At 35.4% G+C, this 18,254-nt stretch overlaps 1 protein-coding gene across 1 annotated transcript in view; it reads right to left on the reverse strand.

The window, feature by feature from the left end:
* rasgrf2a (Ras protein-specific guanine nucleotide-releasing factor 2a) overlaps positions 1 to 5,673 on the reverse strand; it is a 40,591-nt gene extending 34,918 nt beyond the window's left edge. The window contains exon 1 of the mRNA XM_067397356.1: positions 4,695 to 5,673. Coding sequence (XP_067253457.1) covers positions 4,695 to 4,973 — 279 coding nt within the window. The 5' untranslated portion in view covers positions 4,974 to 5,673. The remainder of the gene's footprint in view (positions 1 to 4,694) is intronic.
* Between the last annotated feature and the right edge of the window lie 12,581 nt (positions 5,674 to 18,254).

Genomic DNA, 18,254 nt, shown 5'->3' on the forward strand with positions numbered 1-18,254 from the left:
TCGGAGCCTGAGTGATTCGGTATCGAGATCCCGCATACACTCATTCGCTAACACAGCTGTCAATCATGATGTTACAACCCGTTTTTAAAGCATCAAATAACTAACAAAAACCAAACTTACTGTAAAAATGAACACTTGAACATACATCTGCATGATAAGAAATACTTAAAAATGACAGAAACAATCTCTGGAAAAAAAATATTTGAAGTGTAGTCGAATTTTTTAGTTTAGCTCACGTCCCATTGAATTACATGGAAAGGGCGGGGTTTATGACCTATACTGCAGCTAGCCACCATTGAAATGTTTTGGCTTCACTTTTCAGGATGTGTGCAGCACATTTGCCATAAACCTGGAAAAAATGACTATCAGGCAGTGGAGGAAAGTCTCGTTTTGCCCTCCAGGTGGGCGCTCCTATAAGGGTGCATTTACACCATTTTCAACTAAAAACAGAAAACTTTCATTGCGTTTTGACCATTCATTTACACGAAAATTGCATTTTGGGGGCTTGAAAATGCTACCTTTTGAACACGGGTTTCAAAGAGCAAGTTTTTGAAAACAATACTGTTACTGTCTCTAACTATAAAAATGCAAATATGTGAAACCGGTGATGTCATGCGCATGCGTATTATGTGTTCAGTCTATAAGTGCGTAGTTTTTCCGTTACAAAGTAACATCGGCAACTACTGGCCTGGCAACAGAATACAGCACTTTTATTCGTTTATGTGGGTCTGTGTGAATGAGGATCGTTTTGACAAAGTTGTCGTCTGTTCACAAAAACGTAAAGGAAAAACTTTTCAGTTTTTAGAACATCGCTGTCGTGTAAACATATTCTAAGGGTGTGAAAACAATGAAATGGTAAAAGTATACTGTAATAGTATTTTATATACCAACACAATGATTATTTTAATTAAAATTAGCACAAATTAAAAATTTGAAAAAATTTTTTTTTAAAGCTGCAGTCCGTAACTTTTTTTTGGTTAAAAATGATCCAAAATCAATTTTTGAGCAAGTACATAACCAGCCAGTGTTCTAATTATCGTATCTCGATTCACAACAGTAAGCTTGTAATAATGTTTTATAATAAGAGTGACATGGTGGATTTCCGGGTGAAATTCGAGCATGCAGCAGTTCGTCCGTGCGTCATTACGTCACGTCCGTAAACAGAAAGAAGGAGTCCAGGCTAGTTGGTTTTATCACGTGAGGATGCTGCCGGTAGCAGCATATTTATAGCCTGTTCTCACAGCGGCTGAAATAATTAAACTTATCATTTTGATGGCGGATTGTAATCCAGAAAGCTCCAAATGACAATCATCAGTGATAACTGGAGATTCACCCGTAGTCAAAAAGCAAAAGACTTTGGACTGTGGAGTGGATACAGAAATTGAAATCTACAGGTAATATACACCAAATAAATTGTTAACATTAACAATTTGAGAACAATATAACAGTAATAATAATTTGCATGGTTTGGCATAATCTGAGCTAAGCGATCGTTAGATTTAATCATCATTGGCAGCGTGATTTATTGTAGCCTAATGCTTTTTTCCTCAGTTGGTCAGAACAAAAGTGGCAGAAATGTTACTTATTTGTTCAGATGATATTTTCCAGTGAAAAATCTTATATTGGTCAGTTTCAAAAATGTATAATCTGTGATTCTGAAGTTCAGTATCCACACTGGTGTAGTGATTGACAGCAAACATTAGATTCATCCGCGCTGACGAGCCGTGCCGATGCTCAACGCACGTAACAATAACAATTCCGCATATGACTGCAATGGCAGGTTTCAAACAGAGATGGCGACAAAGAGAAACAAAATCACGGACTGCAGCTTTAAATTTGAAGTAAATAAATTTAGATCATTTGAATTTGAAATTTGGGTTATTAAAAAAAAACAAATCACAGGAAACTACAAAACTCAGGCAGATCCTGCTCATCAGGGTGTCAGGAAACAGCCCTTAATCTGGACCAAACGTGTCGGCCTGAGTGCTGTCGTGCTGATGAGGGGCTTTCAAGTCTCGTGTGGTCCCAACGAACGGCCGGGGATCAGAATATATCTGCTTCATACGCAGAACATAAGTGTATAATCTGCAAGATGCCGCTTAACACCAGTGACCGCAGCGCATATTCCTTTATGTGCATGCTTGTTTTCAGGGCTGTAAAAAATGTCTTAATATAATAACTCTTGACCAGATATTTTACAGGCTGTGATTAATGGATAAGCAGGGTGGCTGTCTAATATATCATCAATATATAAATATATTACACTATGATAACAGCACAAATAAGCAATATTTACAGAAACTAACACAGTGAAGAAACTTCTGTTAATTAGCCAAGCATGCAGTTATTGGCTGATGCTAATTTCAAAATAGCCAAATGTCAGTCAGCTGTTTCGGGGTTTTCGGTGGAAATGTTTCAGAGGTGAGCATAACTAAAAAAATGCTCATTCGCTATAAAAATTTATTGGTCCGTATTTTATCTGATGAAGAACTAAAACTGCATTTGTAAAATAAAACTTTGAAACCATAATATCAGTGCACAGACATATTCTCAACTAATTTAAATGCTGAAATATTAAATTGCAAAATATGGGCTATTATTGTTGTTTTATAACATCTTTACACCAACACAAAGTCCGGGGATAGTTGTTACATGAGGGAGGCTACTGTATATCCTAGTAACTGTAATCCAGAAATTTGATTAACATTCTAGTAAGTTTCTCTCAAAGTGTTTCAACATACGTTGTTCCAGTAACGTTAACAGAACGTTCAGTCAGAGTTATGAGGTCTTTAAATGTTATTTATACATTGTTAATGAAATGTTTTTTCCTGAAACATTTTAGTTGGACGTTTGTCTCAGGGTTATTTTAGTTTTTATTATATATATATATATATATAAAATGCATTTTTTTATTATGCATTATGCATTATTAGTTTTTATAATATTTTGAATTAGCTTTTCATTTTAGATTATTAGTTTTTGTTTATTTTATTTAAATTTTTAGTCATTTTATAATTTTTTTGTTTTTTATAATTTTTATTTCAGTTTATTTAGTTTATTTTTTATTAATTTCCAATTAATAATTTTAGTCCTTCAATTTACACTTATTTCAGTTTATTGCCAAGGCAACATTTATAATTTTAAATTAGTTTACATTTTTCAACGAATAATTATATTCTATTTAAGCATTATTTAAATGAGCAGAAATGTTTTTAATTAATGATTATAACCCTGGTTCGCCTAACTTTTGCATCCATTTGTTCCTCTTTAAGTGCACTCAATATCAGCTGTGTGCAAAATGAACCACATTTGGTTTTCGATCACTGAAAATGAGTAAAATTCAACAATTTGAACCTGGAGCTGCTTTGATATGTCCATATCTATGGGACTGAACTACATAGGGCCTTGAATTAAGATTTCAAAAGGAAAGTTTATTAAGAATGAGAATTTAGAAGGATATTAAGATATCTTCAATACTTTTAGAGTTACAGGCATGACAACTTTAGACAGGTATGTTTTATGCAACTGAGTTGATAGAAAAACACGAGATACGTTTCTCGTTTCAACTTTATTTGTTCTTCAGATATTCCTCTTTAAAAGATAAAAAGTATCAGCTGTATGCAAAGTGACCCACATTTGGTTTTTGACCACTGAAAATGTGTACAATTGTAATGTGTAAATTTACCAATTTACTCATGGAGCCATATTAAATATCTCTGGGAATGAACCATCGAGGGCCTTTAAAATGAAGAAACCAAAAGGCAATTTTGGTAAGAACCAGAATCTAAAAGGATATTAAGATATCTTTAATAATTCTTGAGTTACAGGCATGCAAACTTGATGCAAAAACACACAAGAAGTGCTTTCTTCCCATTTTTGAACCGTCACTGTTGCATATAATGAAACAAAGATTGCTAAAGTCAATTGATTTTACTAATAGATCTACCAATCCCTGTGCAAAAATAAAATAATGCTGCTGCCATCTTTCTAAAGTCATTTTTACACCCCTCTAATTTGGCTTCAAATCTCAAGTGAAAATGATCATTTTGACCCCCCTCTACAAAATAGTGAATATACATCTTTGACATTTAATATTTTGGCTTTCATCACTATTCATGTTTGTCTTTCTACAGAAAAAATATTAACAAAATCATAAATTTGAGCCGGGGACCTCTGCTTGAGTTGGCACAGAATGACTCAAAACTAACGTCCCCATAATGATCTAATGAAGGTTCAGAGTAACAAGAGCAGTGGTTTTGTGTGTTGGTTTCACAAATCTAGTTTTAAATTTGATCTGTTTTTTTTTTTTTGTGAATTCTGCCCTTCAAGTTCTCATATTATCTTTCATATTTTTTAAAATAAAGATTTCAAACTAAAATTGTGATATCATTCTGTAGATATGTGTAACATTTGTTGAACACGATGAAACCACATAGACCAAATGTTTTTGATTTTATTTTGTCCTCAAAACACATTTATATTGCGTACATACAGAAGCTAACCAAGACCTTAAAACTTTCAACCGTGTTCAATGACACACAAACACTCATAAACACACACAAACACGTGGTGTGTGTAGAAACCAGCTTCCTCCCATCTGGCACATTCACACGACAAATGTGGCTTTTATCGTAACCCCGAGTAATTACCAGACCATAGATGAAATGTAGAGTGAATGTGAGGTCAGATCATACCTGCTGTTTATCTGAGCTCTCTTTCCCAACGGTGGACACTTTTGGAGCCGGAATCCTCTCGCAGGAGCATCCCTCCAGCAAATAAATCCCAGATGGTCTGGTGCTCTGCTCGTTCTCAAAGTAGAATAGCACGTTCTGATAAAGCGCGAAATACTTCTCGGTCCAGCGGTTGTTTTCTGCGGCTTTTTTACTCAAGTATCCACGTTTAATTCCCTCTTTACGCGCGACCATGGACAGATAGAGCGCGTGTCCTTCATTATAACGCACGCTCTTCTGCATCTTAAAGTCCTGATTGTCACACGGAGCCCATCATCAATCTCATCCTCACACACAGCAGCCAGAAATGATGATCTAAAGTCCAGCCAAAAGCGCTGATGCTGCGCGTAAAGGAGATTCCAGACGCGCGTCACGCGTAATTACGCACAGCTATATAAAGGAGTGCGCGTGTAGGAAAAAAAAGCGAAAATACAGTAAAAGAGTCAGCAAATATTAATAAAAATATGATCTGAACTGCGCGCAGGGACGTAAAACAAAAATAGATTCAGTGAGCAGACGGTACAACAGAATCACGACCGAGATCAGCGCTAATCGGCTTTGACACCAACTTAAAGAGACAGAACTATTTACCCTCTCAGTCTCCATTTACCTCACTGTCAAGAGAGACTCTCTCTGGTTTCTTTCTCACGCGTGCCTGAAGTTAGGTTCATGATTTTAATCAGAAATACTGCAGATGCTTGAACGAACTCTGTTTTCAGAAGTATTAAATAAATCTAGCCGTTTTCAAATAGTTTAATTTTTTCCAACGAGCGTTTCCCAGCAAACACTGGTCCGGTGTCCCTTCAAAGTACCGAATCAGTTCGTTCGTTATAAATGATTCACCGATACTTTTGATTCGCTGCTCGCATTTGCGTCTCATTTGTATCAAAATATTTAAATACTGCTGTTCTTTATTTATATAAATCAGTGTGCTCTCTAATTTTATTAGTTGTATTTTTGTGTAAATGTCCACCACTATCAAACTAAATGGTCTAAGGTACAACACACCATCATTTCTCTGTAAAAATAGGATTATAACAATTGTAACTGTAAGAAGATTCATTTAAATTTAACGTTTGATAGCCTGAATCACTGTTTAGGCCTAAATATTGTGACTTACGCCCCCTGGTGGTTAATGTATCACCAACAACACACGCATAGCACTAAATATATACACCGATTTAAAAATATAATATGATTATTTGGTGCCTGTGTTGTGCATAAATAATCTGACTAATTTTGCACAAGAATCTTGGATTCTTCTGGAATGGCATTCTTTGAAAAGGATGCATTTTATACAGCCTTATGTTTTGTTTTTGTTTTTATGAACTTGAAGACAAATATCACATATCAGAGCATATAAAACAAAGAGTACCAACAATAAATAGAATACAAAATAAAAATGCATACAAAAAAATACCAATAATAAAAAAGTGCTACATATTATTAGGGCAGTTACATGAATTTGAAAAGCTTTAGAATTTATATTGTTTTTATAAGCTTTTTGATCTCATGTTTGAGAGAGTTTAAAAATATATTGTGAGATCGGTGTTAATATATGAGGGTTTCTTGAGAGTTATTTTTGTCTTATGAGTATAAAACTTTGCCAAAACAATTTTGTTTTTGAGAAAAATATGGGTTTTGAAAACAAAGTAAAATGTCATGGGGTTGTAAATTAAGTTCTGTTTAATTTTTTTTTTTGTTAAAATCAGTCCAAAAAGAAATAGAAAATGGGCAATAAAGAAATAAACGTTCAATATCCTCAGATGATGTGTTACAAAAAGTACATTTATCACAAACAGTATGGATAAATCTACTAATGGCTGCATTTACAGGATAACATCTATGGATAATTTTGTAAATGATTTCTTTTACTTTATTAGAAATGATGTATTTATATGGTAAATTCCAAATGCTGTGCCAAGATATACAATGAGATTTAAGCCATTTTGATTGACATGAAGGAATGGATCCAACATTAAAGGAATTTCTTATAAAATTGTTATTAAAATGTTTATCAAAAAAGGAGAGACCATTTACAAAAAGTTGAGGATTTTGTAAGGTCGTATTATTAACATTTATGTCTGAGAATTTGGTTAACATTTATTATGCTATTGGGGATAGACTTAATTACTTTAAATTATTTTTCATATTTTGAAATAAAGTTAGGGTATGTATATAATTTTCCATTTCTGTCAATAAGCTGGTTAACAATTAAAATGTTGTGTTGAACCCAATTATCCATGTACAATGACTTCTTATTATGAATGATATTACCATTGTTCCATACAAAGCACCTGACCAGAAAAGTAATGCTTGTTTGTGATAATTTGTCAAAGCAATAGGAAGTTTACCAGTTATATAAGGACATTGCAACAAAAAATTTAAACCCTCAAGTTTTTCAAGTAAAAAAATACATCCTTATGTTTTTGTCCAAACAAAACCTCTTAGCAGTACAATCACAACAGGAGAACACATGTGACACCTTAAAAATAATCTAAATGGGTTTTGGAATAGTTTCATATGATGTCTGTGTTCAGAAACTCGTATTAAACTTGTGGTTGTGAAAAGGGAAACTCTCAACGGTTCTAATTTCATCTCCTCCTCCTGGCTGTATAGCTGACTTCACTCCTACAAAGATATGAACTTGTGTCTTACGGAGGAAGAGCCCGTGATACCGGACGCCCACCTGAACGCAACCTCTGCAGGGCCGATCTGTAACAGAGCGGGAAACCACATTAAGAACTTACCCAGCATGCTTTGAGACTTATCTGGGATGCACAAGCAGAAGGTGCACCATAATATCTGCTGATATTATTGCATATCCTCACAGCCAAAACTCATTCATCTTGAAACACATGGGTGTGAAAAGTGAAAATCCATCCTAAACATCTCCACAAGCCTACGAGTGTCTAAATGCCACTCAAAACAAGGATAATGGGATACATTCCGCTTCATCCAGTTCAAAGGCAGAACTAGGACAGTATTTCTGATCCAGTCCGGCATTGCATTAGGTCAGCTGAGGTCCTCATACATGATTTGACATTCAGTGTAAGCCATCTATTGGAGGCAAGGGAAAACATTTGGATGAGAAAATCGGCATTTCATAAACATGTGACAATTTTGTAATGTAAATGTAAATTATTATATAAATATTATAGTATTAGTTGCTTGTTAATAATGTATGGTATTTGGCATTCCATTAACCCAAAAATTGTGTAAACATCAATAGGAATAGGAACATAAATGTACATTGGACTAAAAAAAAAACATTGCTTCCTCATTGAAAACTGTTTGGAAGAGGTTGAATATGAGAGAAACTATAAAAACATTCTTAAAAATTCCAAAAGTTTTTTTCTTAGTGTGAAGAACAATCTAAGAACATTTTGCCACTATAGAGAGCCTTTTGTGGAATGGAAAGGTCCCACTTTTGCTGCCAAAACAGCCCTGACCCGTCGAGGCATGGACTCCTCTAGACCCCTGAAGGTGTGCTGTGGTATCTGACACCAAGATGTTAGCAGCAGATCCTTTAAATCCTGGAAGTTGTGAGGTGGAGCCTCCATGGATCGGACTTGTTTGTTCAGCACATCCCACATATGCTCTTTGGATTGAGATCTGGGGAATTTGGAGGCCAAATCAACTCCTCAAACTATTCCTGAACCATTTTCGCTTTGTGGCAGGACACATTATCCTGCTGAAAGAGGCCACAGTTTCCACTAATATAAGAAATAATTATTCACTTCACCTATCAGTGGTCATAATGTTATGCCTGATTGGTGAGCATAAATTAAACTCAGTTATAACCTCCAAAGAGCCTTTGGGTCAGGGAATGCTTTGGCAAGGGCAACCTCTGTGGGATTATGTGGGATTACTGGTTTGTCTGTCAATCCCAAATATAGCGGCATACTTCTAAATCTCAAAAACAGGGAGAGTGTGGCAATCTGTTTGTAGATGTTCTGTTTCTAAACAAATGCAAATGGAATGAAGAATCAAGACCAAAGATTTATGGATTTATTTAGAAAGGGCATTTCCAGGCCAGATGTTCAAATACCGAGAACAAACATCATTTTTATTTGCACCACTAAACTGAAACGTCAACGATAGCATTGCAAAACATTAAATGAACTCGACGAATATATATTTTACCGTGCTTCTGTAAGTGGTGTTACTATAAAGCTATTTCTACTGCACAAGCAACTGTAAAATTAAAATTAATATAGTAGTCTATTAAATTAAATAATATAATCTATGAAAAATGTCCGGAATCAGTAGGTCACTTTATTGGTGTTTGATAAACCAAGCATCACTAGTACTATTGCTCATACTTATAGTTAATGGTTTAAATAAATAAAAGTATTCAACTTCAACCATAATTCATTTGAAAATCATAGAGATCTTTTGACACCCTATCAACCACCTAACAACATATTATCAACCTCTCAGGAAACCCTATCAACAGCATAGCAATGTACTAAAAACCCTCAGAACACCCTATGCATACTGTAGTCTTGTGTCAGTAAGTTGTGCACAGGTAATGGATTTCACATGTATCATCTGAAATGAAAATCAATCTCAGCAGACATTGCCGACTGCTAACAGAGAAAAAGCATCACTAATGTCACTCAGTTTACTGGAAAAAAAGTTGCACCTGATGTTCTTGAGTAGTTGCCATGACGATGGCTAAACAATTAAACTGTCCACTGTAACGCAGGTTCATGGTTTCTATTAACAGCAGACACATGTACAATGTTACAGGTGTGTAATAATAAAATAGAAATACTCTTTAGTATTCAATTCCGAACATAGACAGTGTGTTTGCGTATGTATTTACACCAATCAGGCATAACATTATGAGCACTGACAGATGAAGTGAATCACACTGATCATCTCTTCATTATTGCACCTGTTAGTGGATATATTAGGCAAAGTTGATGTTAGAAGCAGAAAAAATGGGCAAGCATAAGGATTTGAGCGAGTTTGACAAGGGCCAAATTGTGATGCTAGACGACTGGATCAGAGCATCTCCAAAACTGCAGCTCTTGTGGGGTGTTCCCGGTCTGCAGTGGTCAGTATCTATCAAAAGTGCTCCAAGGAAGGAACAGTGGTGAACCGGCGACAGGGTCGTGGGTGGCCAAGACTCACTGAAGGCTGGTCCGTGTGGTCCGATCCAACAGATGAGCTACTTTGCTCAAGAAGTTAATGCTGGTTCTGATAGAAAGGTGTCAGAATACAGTTGTACATCACGTGGATGGCCGGGTGTGTGTGCGTCACTTACCTGGGGAACACATGGCACCAGGATGCACTATGGGAAGAAGGCGAGCCGGCGGAGGCAGTGTGATGCTTTGGGCAATGTTCTGCTGGGAAACCTTGGGTCCTGCCATCCATGTGGATGTTACTTTGACACAAACCACCTACCTAAGCATTGTTGCAGACCATGTACACCCTTTCATGGAAACTGTGGCCTTTCAGCAGGGTAATGTGTCCTGCCACAAAGCGAAAATGGTTCAGGAATGGTTTGAGAAGCACAAAATGAGTTTGAGGTGTTGATTTGGCCTCCAAATTCCCCAGATCTCAAACCAATGGAGCATCTACGGGATGTGCTGAACAAACGAGTTTGATCCATGGAGGATCCACCTCACAACTTACAGGACTTAAAAGGTGCCCTAGAACTTTTTTTAAAAGGTATAATATAAGTCTAATGTGTCCCCTGAATGTGTCTGTAGAGTTTCAGCTCTAAATACCCCATAGATGTTTTTTAATTCATTTTTTTAACTGCCTATTTTAAGGTATATTTAGAAACGAGCCGATTTCAGGTTGCGGCCCCTTTAAATCGCGCTGTCTCCGCCCCCTCCCGAGCTCACAGCATAAACAAAGTTCACACAGCTAATATAACCCTCAAAATGGATCTTTACAAAGTGTTCGTCATGCATACTGCCTGCATACATTGGATCATGTGAGTATAGTATTTATTTGGATGTTTACATTTGATTCTGAGTTTGAGGCTATATGCTCCGTGGGTAATGGCTAATGCTACACTGTTGGAGAGATTTATAAAGAATGAAGTTGTGTTTATGAATTATACAGACTGCAAGTGTTTAAAAATTAAAATAGCGACAGCTCTTGTCTCCGTGAATACAGTAAGAAACAATGGTAACTTTAACCACATTTAACAGTACATTTAGCAACATGCTAACGAAACATTTAGAAAGAATTTACAAATATCACAAAAAATATCATGATATCATGGATCATGTCAGTTATTATTGCTCCATCTGCCATTTTTCGCTGTTTTCCTTGCTTGCTAACCTAGTCTGATGATTCAGCTGTGCACATCCAGACGTTCTGCCCTTACTAACTGCCCTTGTGTTATACCTCAATCATGGGCTGTCATTATGCAAATATTGGGGGTGTATACCCCGACTGTTACATAACAGTCGGTGTTATGTTGAGATTCGCCTGTTCTTCGGAGGTCTTTTAAACAAATGAGATTTATATAAGAAGGAGGAAACAATGGAGTTTGAGACTCACTGTATGTCATTTCCATGTACTGAACTCTTGTTATTCAACTATGCCAAGATAAATTCAATTTTTAATTCTAGGGCACCTTTAAAGGATCTCCTGCTAACATCTTGGTGTCAGATACCACAGCACACCTTCAGGGGTCTAGAGGAGTCCATGCCTCGACGGGTCAGGGCTGTTTTGGCAGCAAAAGTGGACCAACACAATATTAGGAAGGTGGTCATAATGTATGCATATATGTACACACCAAGAACAACCGAGATGAGATCTGTCGTGTTGATAGCTCAGACCATCATTATGTTGATGGACAGGAATGTTGTTCCAGGATCAACAATTATTAGATGTTGTGGTAGAAATTCCCCTAGGCACCTGACTGAAGTTAAAACGGCACGTCTCCTAATTAACGCTTACAAATGTATCCTCTAGCACATCTCCTAATCGACATCAGCTGAGTCGGACGACGTCTCATCCCCTATGAACACTATTACTTGGGAATAGGGTCTCTAGTGTTCCACTAACCTGCAGTAACCACACAGACTCCAATGCAATGCATTTTATCATGGCCAAAGGACCTCACGTCAATCACAGAGAATTCCCCTGCCAAAGAGAATACAACAGTTTATACAGAATAGATATATGGCAAAGGTAACATTTTTCTCTAATATGATTGGTTCTTCATATGTGAAATATGGTTTTTTGATTACTTTAGCTTGATATTGAGTCATTATATTTAAACACCCATCTAGCCTCCTTTATGCATCTGTTATTTCAGCACACTAACTTTGGTTAAAGTGTTGGTACTTTTTTTTTGTTCTCAAAAGCATACAAATGTTAATCCTGCAAGAAAAAGAAATGTTAGTTATAATTAATAAAAATTTCCTTCACAATGTTGAACCAGGAACACATCTTACTTGGCAAAATCACGGCGACCTATCAAATCCACTCAGTTGGTGTGGAAGTTCACAGTGAGTTTAGTCAAACCTGTGTGCACAAGACACATACGCAGCGGTTCTTTATTTCACTGGTTGTCATGGAGATGGCATTGCTCAAGTGGACTGAAACGACGCCATCTCACCTTCCAATCAACCTGACGACAGTTCTTTTCACATATGTAAAGTAGCTACTATTTCAGTGTAGTGCAGATGTATACACACCATTATATCTAAGGTATGATGGAAAAAAGACAGGAAATGCAGCTGAGTTTTTTTTTTTTCCTTTCAGGAGTTGCTTCCTGTATTGAAAAACATTTTACAGCACTTCTATCTGCATGTCCTCGAGTTCTGTCATCATCCAAAGATGATGCATGCATAAGTACAGTTTCAACTCGGCTAGAATGGTGCAGTGTCTCTTACTGAAACTCAGGCTCTCTACAGTGAAGTAATACTTTAAACAAACAAAAAAAAAAACTAATAACAACAGCAGCAGCATCACTTTTACACACATAAATGAATGCGGGTGATTCACATGGGTGAATCTGCTGAAATTGGTTGGGTAACATTCATCCCAAAATCAAAAATAATTATATTTTGTTTTTCATTAAGAAAATTAAGTGCATTTGCATTATCAGAAATGTTCCTTATTTTTATGACAATAGAGCACATTCCTCCTTCAAAGTCTTATTACTGTAATTAATAAATAAAATATTAATAATTAATAAAATATACAGTATTTATACATGGTTTAATTTACTGCCTTTAATATATGTTTATATTAATGAAATATAAAACATCGTACTGCAGTATTCTATTACTGTAATACGAAATGACTGTATTCATTAGAATTACATTAAGAATGAGATTTTAAAAAAAGACAAAAGAAAAACCACCAGATAGATAGATAGATAGATAGAACCATATCACAATAGAACAATAGATGGAACGATAGATAGAATGATTGCACAATAAAAAAGGATAGACAGAACGTTGGATAGAACGATAGAACAATAGATTGAACAATATAAAGAATGATAGATAGATGGATAGATAGAGCGATAGAAAGAACGATAGATAGATGATAGATAGATTTATAGAAAGAAAGAATGATAGAATGACAGACAGAACAATATAGATAGATAGAACGATAGATATAGATATAAAGAATGATAGATAGATGAATGGATAGAGTAATCTATCGAACGATCTAATAGAACGATAGATAGAACGATACGATAGATAGAACGATAGATAGAACGATACGATAGATAGAACGATACGATAGATAGAACGATACGATAGATAGAACGATACGATAGATAGAACGATACGATAGATAGAACGATAGATAGATAGAACGATAGATAGAACGATAGACAGAACGATAGACAGAACGATAGACAGAACGATAGACAGAACGATAGACAGACAGTAATAGAATGATAGACAGAACAATATAGATAGAACGATAGATAGAACGATAGATAGAACGATAGATAGAACGATAGATGATAGATAGAGCGATAGAATGATAGATAGAGCGATAGAATGATAGACAGAACAATATAGATAGAACGATAGATAGACAGAGTAATAGACAGAACAATATAGATAGAATGATAGAACGATAGATAGAATGATAGACAGAACGATAGCTAGCTAGATAGATAGATAGATAGAGCGATAGAATGATAGACAGAACAATATAGATAGAATGATAGAAAGAACGATAGACAGAACGATAGCTAGATAGATAGATACAGACAGAGTAAAAGAATGATAGACAGAACAATATAGACAGAATGATAGAAAGAACGATAGATGATAGATAGATACATAGAAAGAAAGAAAGAAAGAATGATAGAATGACGGACAAAATTATATAGATAGAACGATAGATAGATATAAAGAACGATAGATGAATGGATAGATAGAGTAATAGAATGATAGACAGAACAATATAGAATGATAGAAAGAACGATGGATAGATGATAGATATATAGAAAGAACGATAGGATGACAGACAGAACAAGATAGAACGATGGATAGATAGACAGAGTAATAGATAGATAGACAGAACAATATAGATAGAATAATAGAAAGAACGATAGATAGAACGATAGATAGAACGATACGATAGATAGAACGATAGATAGATAGATAGTAATAGAATGATAGAACGATAGATAGAACGATAGATAGAACGATAGATAGATAGAACGATAGATAGAACGATAGACAGAACGATAGATAGATAGTAATAGAATGATAGAACAATATAGATAGAACGATAGATAGAACGATAGAACGATAGATAGAACGATAGACAGAACGATAGACAGAACGATAGACAGAACGATAGATAGACAGTAATAGAATGATAGACAGAACAATATAGATAGAACGATAGATAGATAGAACGATAGATAGATAGAACGATAGATAGATAGAACGATAGATAGAGAACGATAGAACGATAGATAGAACGATACGATAGATAGAACGATACGATAGATAGAACGATACGATAGATAGTAATAGAATGATAGAACAATATAGATAGAACGATAGATAGAACGATAGATAGAATGATAGATAGAACGATAGATAGAACGATAGAACGATAGACAGAACGATAAATAGACAGTAATAGAATGATAGACAGAACAATATAGATAGAACGATAGATAGAACGATAGATAGATAGAACGATAGATAGATAGAACGATAGATAGAACGATAGATAGATAGATAGAGCGATAGAATGATAGACAGAACAATATAGATAGAATGATAGAAAGAACGATATGATAGATATATAGAAAGAAAGAAAGAAAGAATGATAGAATGACGGACAAAATGATATAGATAGAACGATAGATAGATATAAAGAATGATAGATGAATGGATAGAGTAATAGAATGATAGACAGAACAATATAGATAGAACGATAGATAGAACGATAGATAGAACGAGACAGAACGATAGCTAGATAGATAGATAGAGTAAAAGAATGATAGACAGAACAATATAGATAGAATGATAGAAAGAACGATAGATGATAGATATATAGAAAGAATGATAGAATGACGGACAAAATGATATAGATAGAATGATAGATAGATATAAAGAACGATAGATGAATGGCTAGATATATAGAAAGAAAGAACGATAGATAGATAGACAGTAATAGAATGATAGACAGAACAATATAGAATGATAGAAAGAACGATAGATAGATATATAGAAAGAAAGAACGATAGATAGATAGAGTAATAGATAGACAGAACAATATAAATAGAACGATAGAACGATAGAGAGAACGATAGATAGATAGAACGATAGACAGAACAATATAGATAGAACAATAGAACGATAGATAGATAGATATAGATAGATAAAAACATAGATAGAACGATAGATAGATAGAACGATAGATAGATAGAACAATAGATAGAACAATATAGATAGAACAATAGAACGATAGATAGATAGATATAGATAGATAAAAACATAGATAGAACGATAGATAGATAGAACGATAGATAGATAGAACGATAGATAGATAGAACGATAGATAGACAGAACAATATAGATAGAACAATATAGACAGACAGACAGACAGACAGACAGACAGACAGATAGACAGATAGACAGATAGATAGACAGACAGACAGACAGATAGATAGATAGACAGATAGATAGACAGATAGACAGACAGACAGATAGATAGACAGATAGACAGACAGACAGATAGATAGACTGACAGATAGATAAACTGACAGATAGATAGATAGATAGATAGATAGATAGATAGATAGACAGACAGACAGACAGACAGACAGACAGACAGACAGACAGACAGACAGACAGACAGACAGACTCTTGTGGTTGGGCCTCCTTAGAATGAATATATTGTAAGAAATGTCTCTGTGGTCTCTCAAAATCTAACAAAATTGCTTGTTTAAATTGTTTCTAAATCCTGAAAGGGTCCAAATGTGTTTCTGAAGTTCTTGAGAATCAAGGTTATTTTAAGTGTTGATGTTTTCCTGCTTCTCTCTCTCTCTCAGTCTCTCGCTCTTTCTCCCACCCTGCCTGTTTCTCCTCTCAGCATGTGAATAATGCACCTCTCATTGTCGCTTAGATCCGATCAACGTCATGCCTGCAATGCAAGAGCGCTCAAACGCATTTACACTACAGACAGACAGGCAGCTGTGGCATAACTGACTTCGGCCTCTATCCGGATCGCTCTAAATATCTGTCTGTGATTATACGGTAAGAACAAAATGTATTCTCTCTTCTTTATCCATTTACCACACTGCAACTCTGTAGTATCATTTCTTAGCATATGCAAACTGAAGGTACATGTTCTAACACACAGTTGAAGGCACTGAATAAGGTTTGCTTGATGCATTGTTAGATCTTTCATTTGTTTCAGTGGTTAAGTTGAAGCAGTGAGAGCATCCAGTGCCTTGATTAGAATAGAAACACTTTGCGACCTCTTCAAAATCACAAGTGCATACTGAATATATGCTGTTTTACATATCATCTTTCCATGTACATTACAAAAGCTTGAAGACAACCATAAGCGTAATGGCATAGAGTCATTTTCAGATGGTCTTTTAATCTATATTGATATGCAGAACAGCTGGACAGGATTTTCAAAGGCCACTTTACTCTTTCTATGTGCAGCCCACAAGTGGAGCTTCTCTACCTGCTCCCAGTAGAGCTGAGCAGAACATCGCTGACATGGTACAATCACCGCTACTCAAAAGCAATCGTCATTTCCTCCATGGTAACAGCGTGCGAGCTGCTCATGACAACTTGTTCAAACCCTTGTTTTCACATAGAGGAAATGCACAATGATACTTGGACAGTCAGTGCTGATAATGTTATGAGGCTTTGATTTTAACACCATGCAAATGCAATTAAAGTCAACATGAATTATCTTCGCAAGCATTTTACAACTGTAATCTGACTTTTCTGAGGGTAACTCGATATTCAGTGAGAAAAAAAGGCTTGAGACTTCATAGCATCAGCTGAAAAGGACAGTCGTTTGACTGGAAAGCAAAACATTCTGGTGAAAAACCAGAAATTTATTTCAAAGATCATCTGATGAAATTACCTTTGAAATAATGCACACTAATGACTTTTAGACAGTAACACTGGCAATGCATGCTAATAATTTTGATTTCAAGTTGCATTTTGGGAGAAGATTGAAAAAAAATTAGAAATTATCTTTGAAATAACCTGCGCTAATGAATCGTTCACAATCAATAAGAAAAAGGGCTGTTGGCTCTGATAGCCTAGTGGTTAGCGCACTGAAAAGAAAAAAGGTCGATTTTGATTTCATGTTGACTTTAAAGGGTTAGTTCACCCAAAAAATTTAAATTGTCATTAATTACTCACCCTCATGTCACCCGTAAGAGAACTTAAGATTAACACAAATTAAGATATTTTTGATAAAATCCGATGGCTCAGTGAGGCCTCCATTGACATTAAGATAATTAACACTTTCAAATGCCCAGAAAACTACTAAAAACATATTTAAAGCAGTTCATGTGACTACCGTGGTTCAACCCTAATGTTATGAAGCAACGAGAATAGTTTTTGTGTGCCAAAAAAACCCAAAATAACGACTTAATTCAACAATATCTAGTGATGGGCGATTTCAAAACACTGCTTGATGAAGCTTCGAAGCTTTCGTTTCGAATCAGTGGATCGGAGCATGAATCAAACTGCCAAAGTCACGTGATTATAGTAAACAAGGCTTTGTTACATCATAAGTGTTTCAAAACGTTTCAAAATGTCAATGGTTCACGTCACTTTGGCAGTTTGATACACGCTCCGAATCACTGATTCGAAACAAAAGATTCGTAAAGCTTCATGAAGCAGTGTTTTGAAAAGGACTCGCTTGAGGTAAATGCTACTGACACAGTGTAGACAAGCTGTTTTGAGCGATTACCTGATATTATACAGTTCAGCAAATTGTACTGTATCTTTGGACATACCTTCAGATGTTCATTCATGTTTATTCTGTAACTAGTATTAAAGAAGAAGAGATTATCGCATT

This window comes from Chanodichthys erythropterus, chromosome 10 (genome assembly GCF_024489055.1).
Source record: "Chanodichthys erythropterus isolate Z2021 chromosome 10, ASM2448905v1, whole genome shotgun sequence".
In the NCBI taxonomy this organism is placed as follows: domain Eukaryota; kingdom Metazoa; phylum Chordata; class Actinopteri; order Cypriniformes; family Xenocyprididae; genus Chanodichthys; species Chanodichthys erythropterus.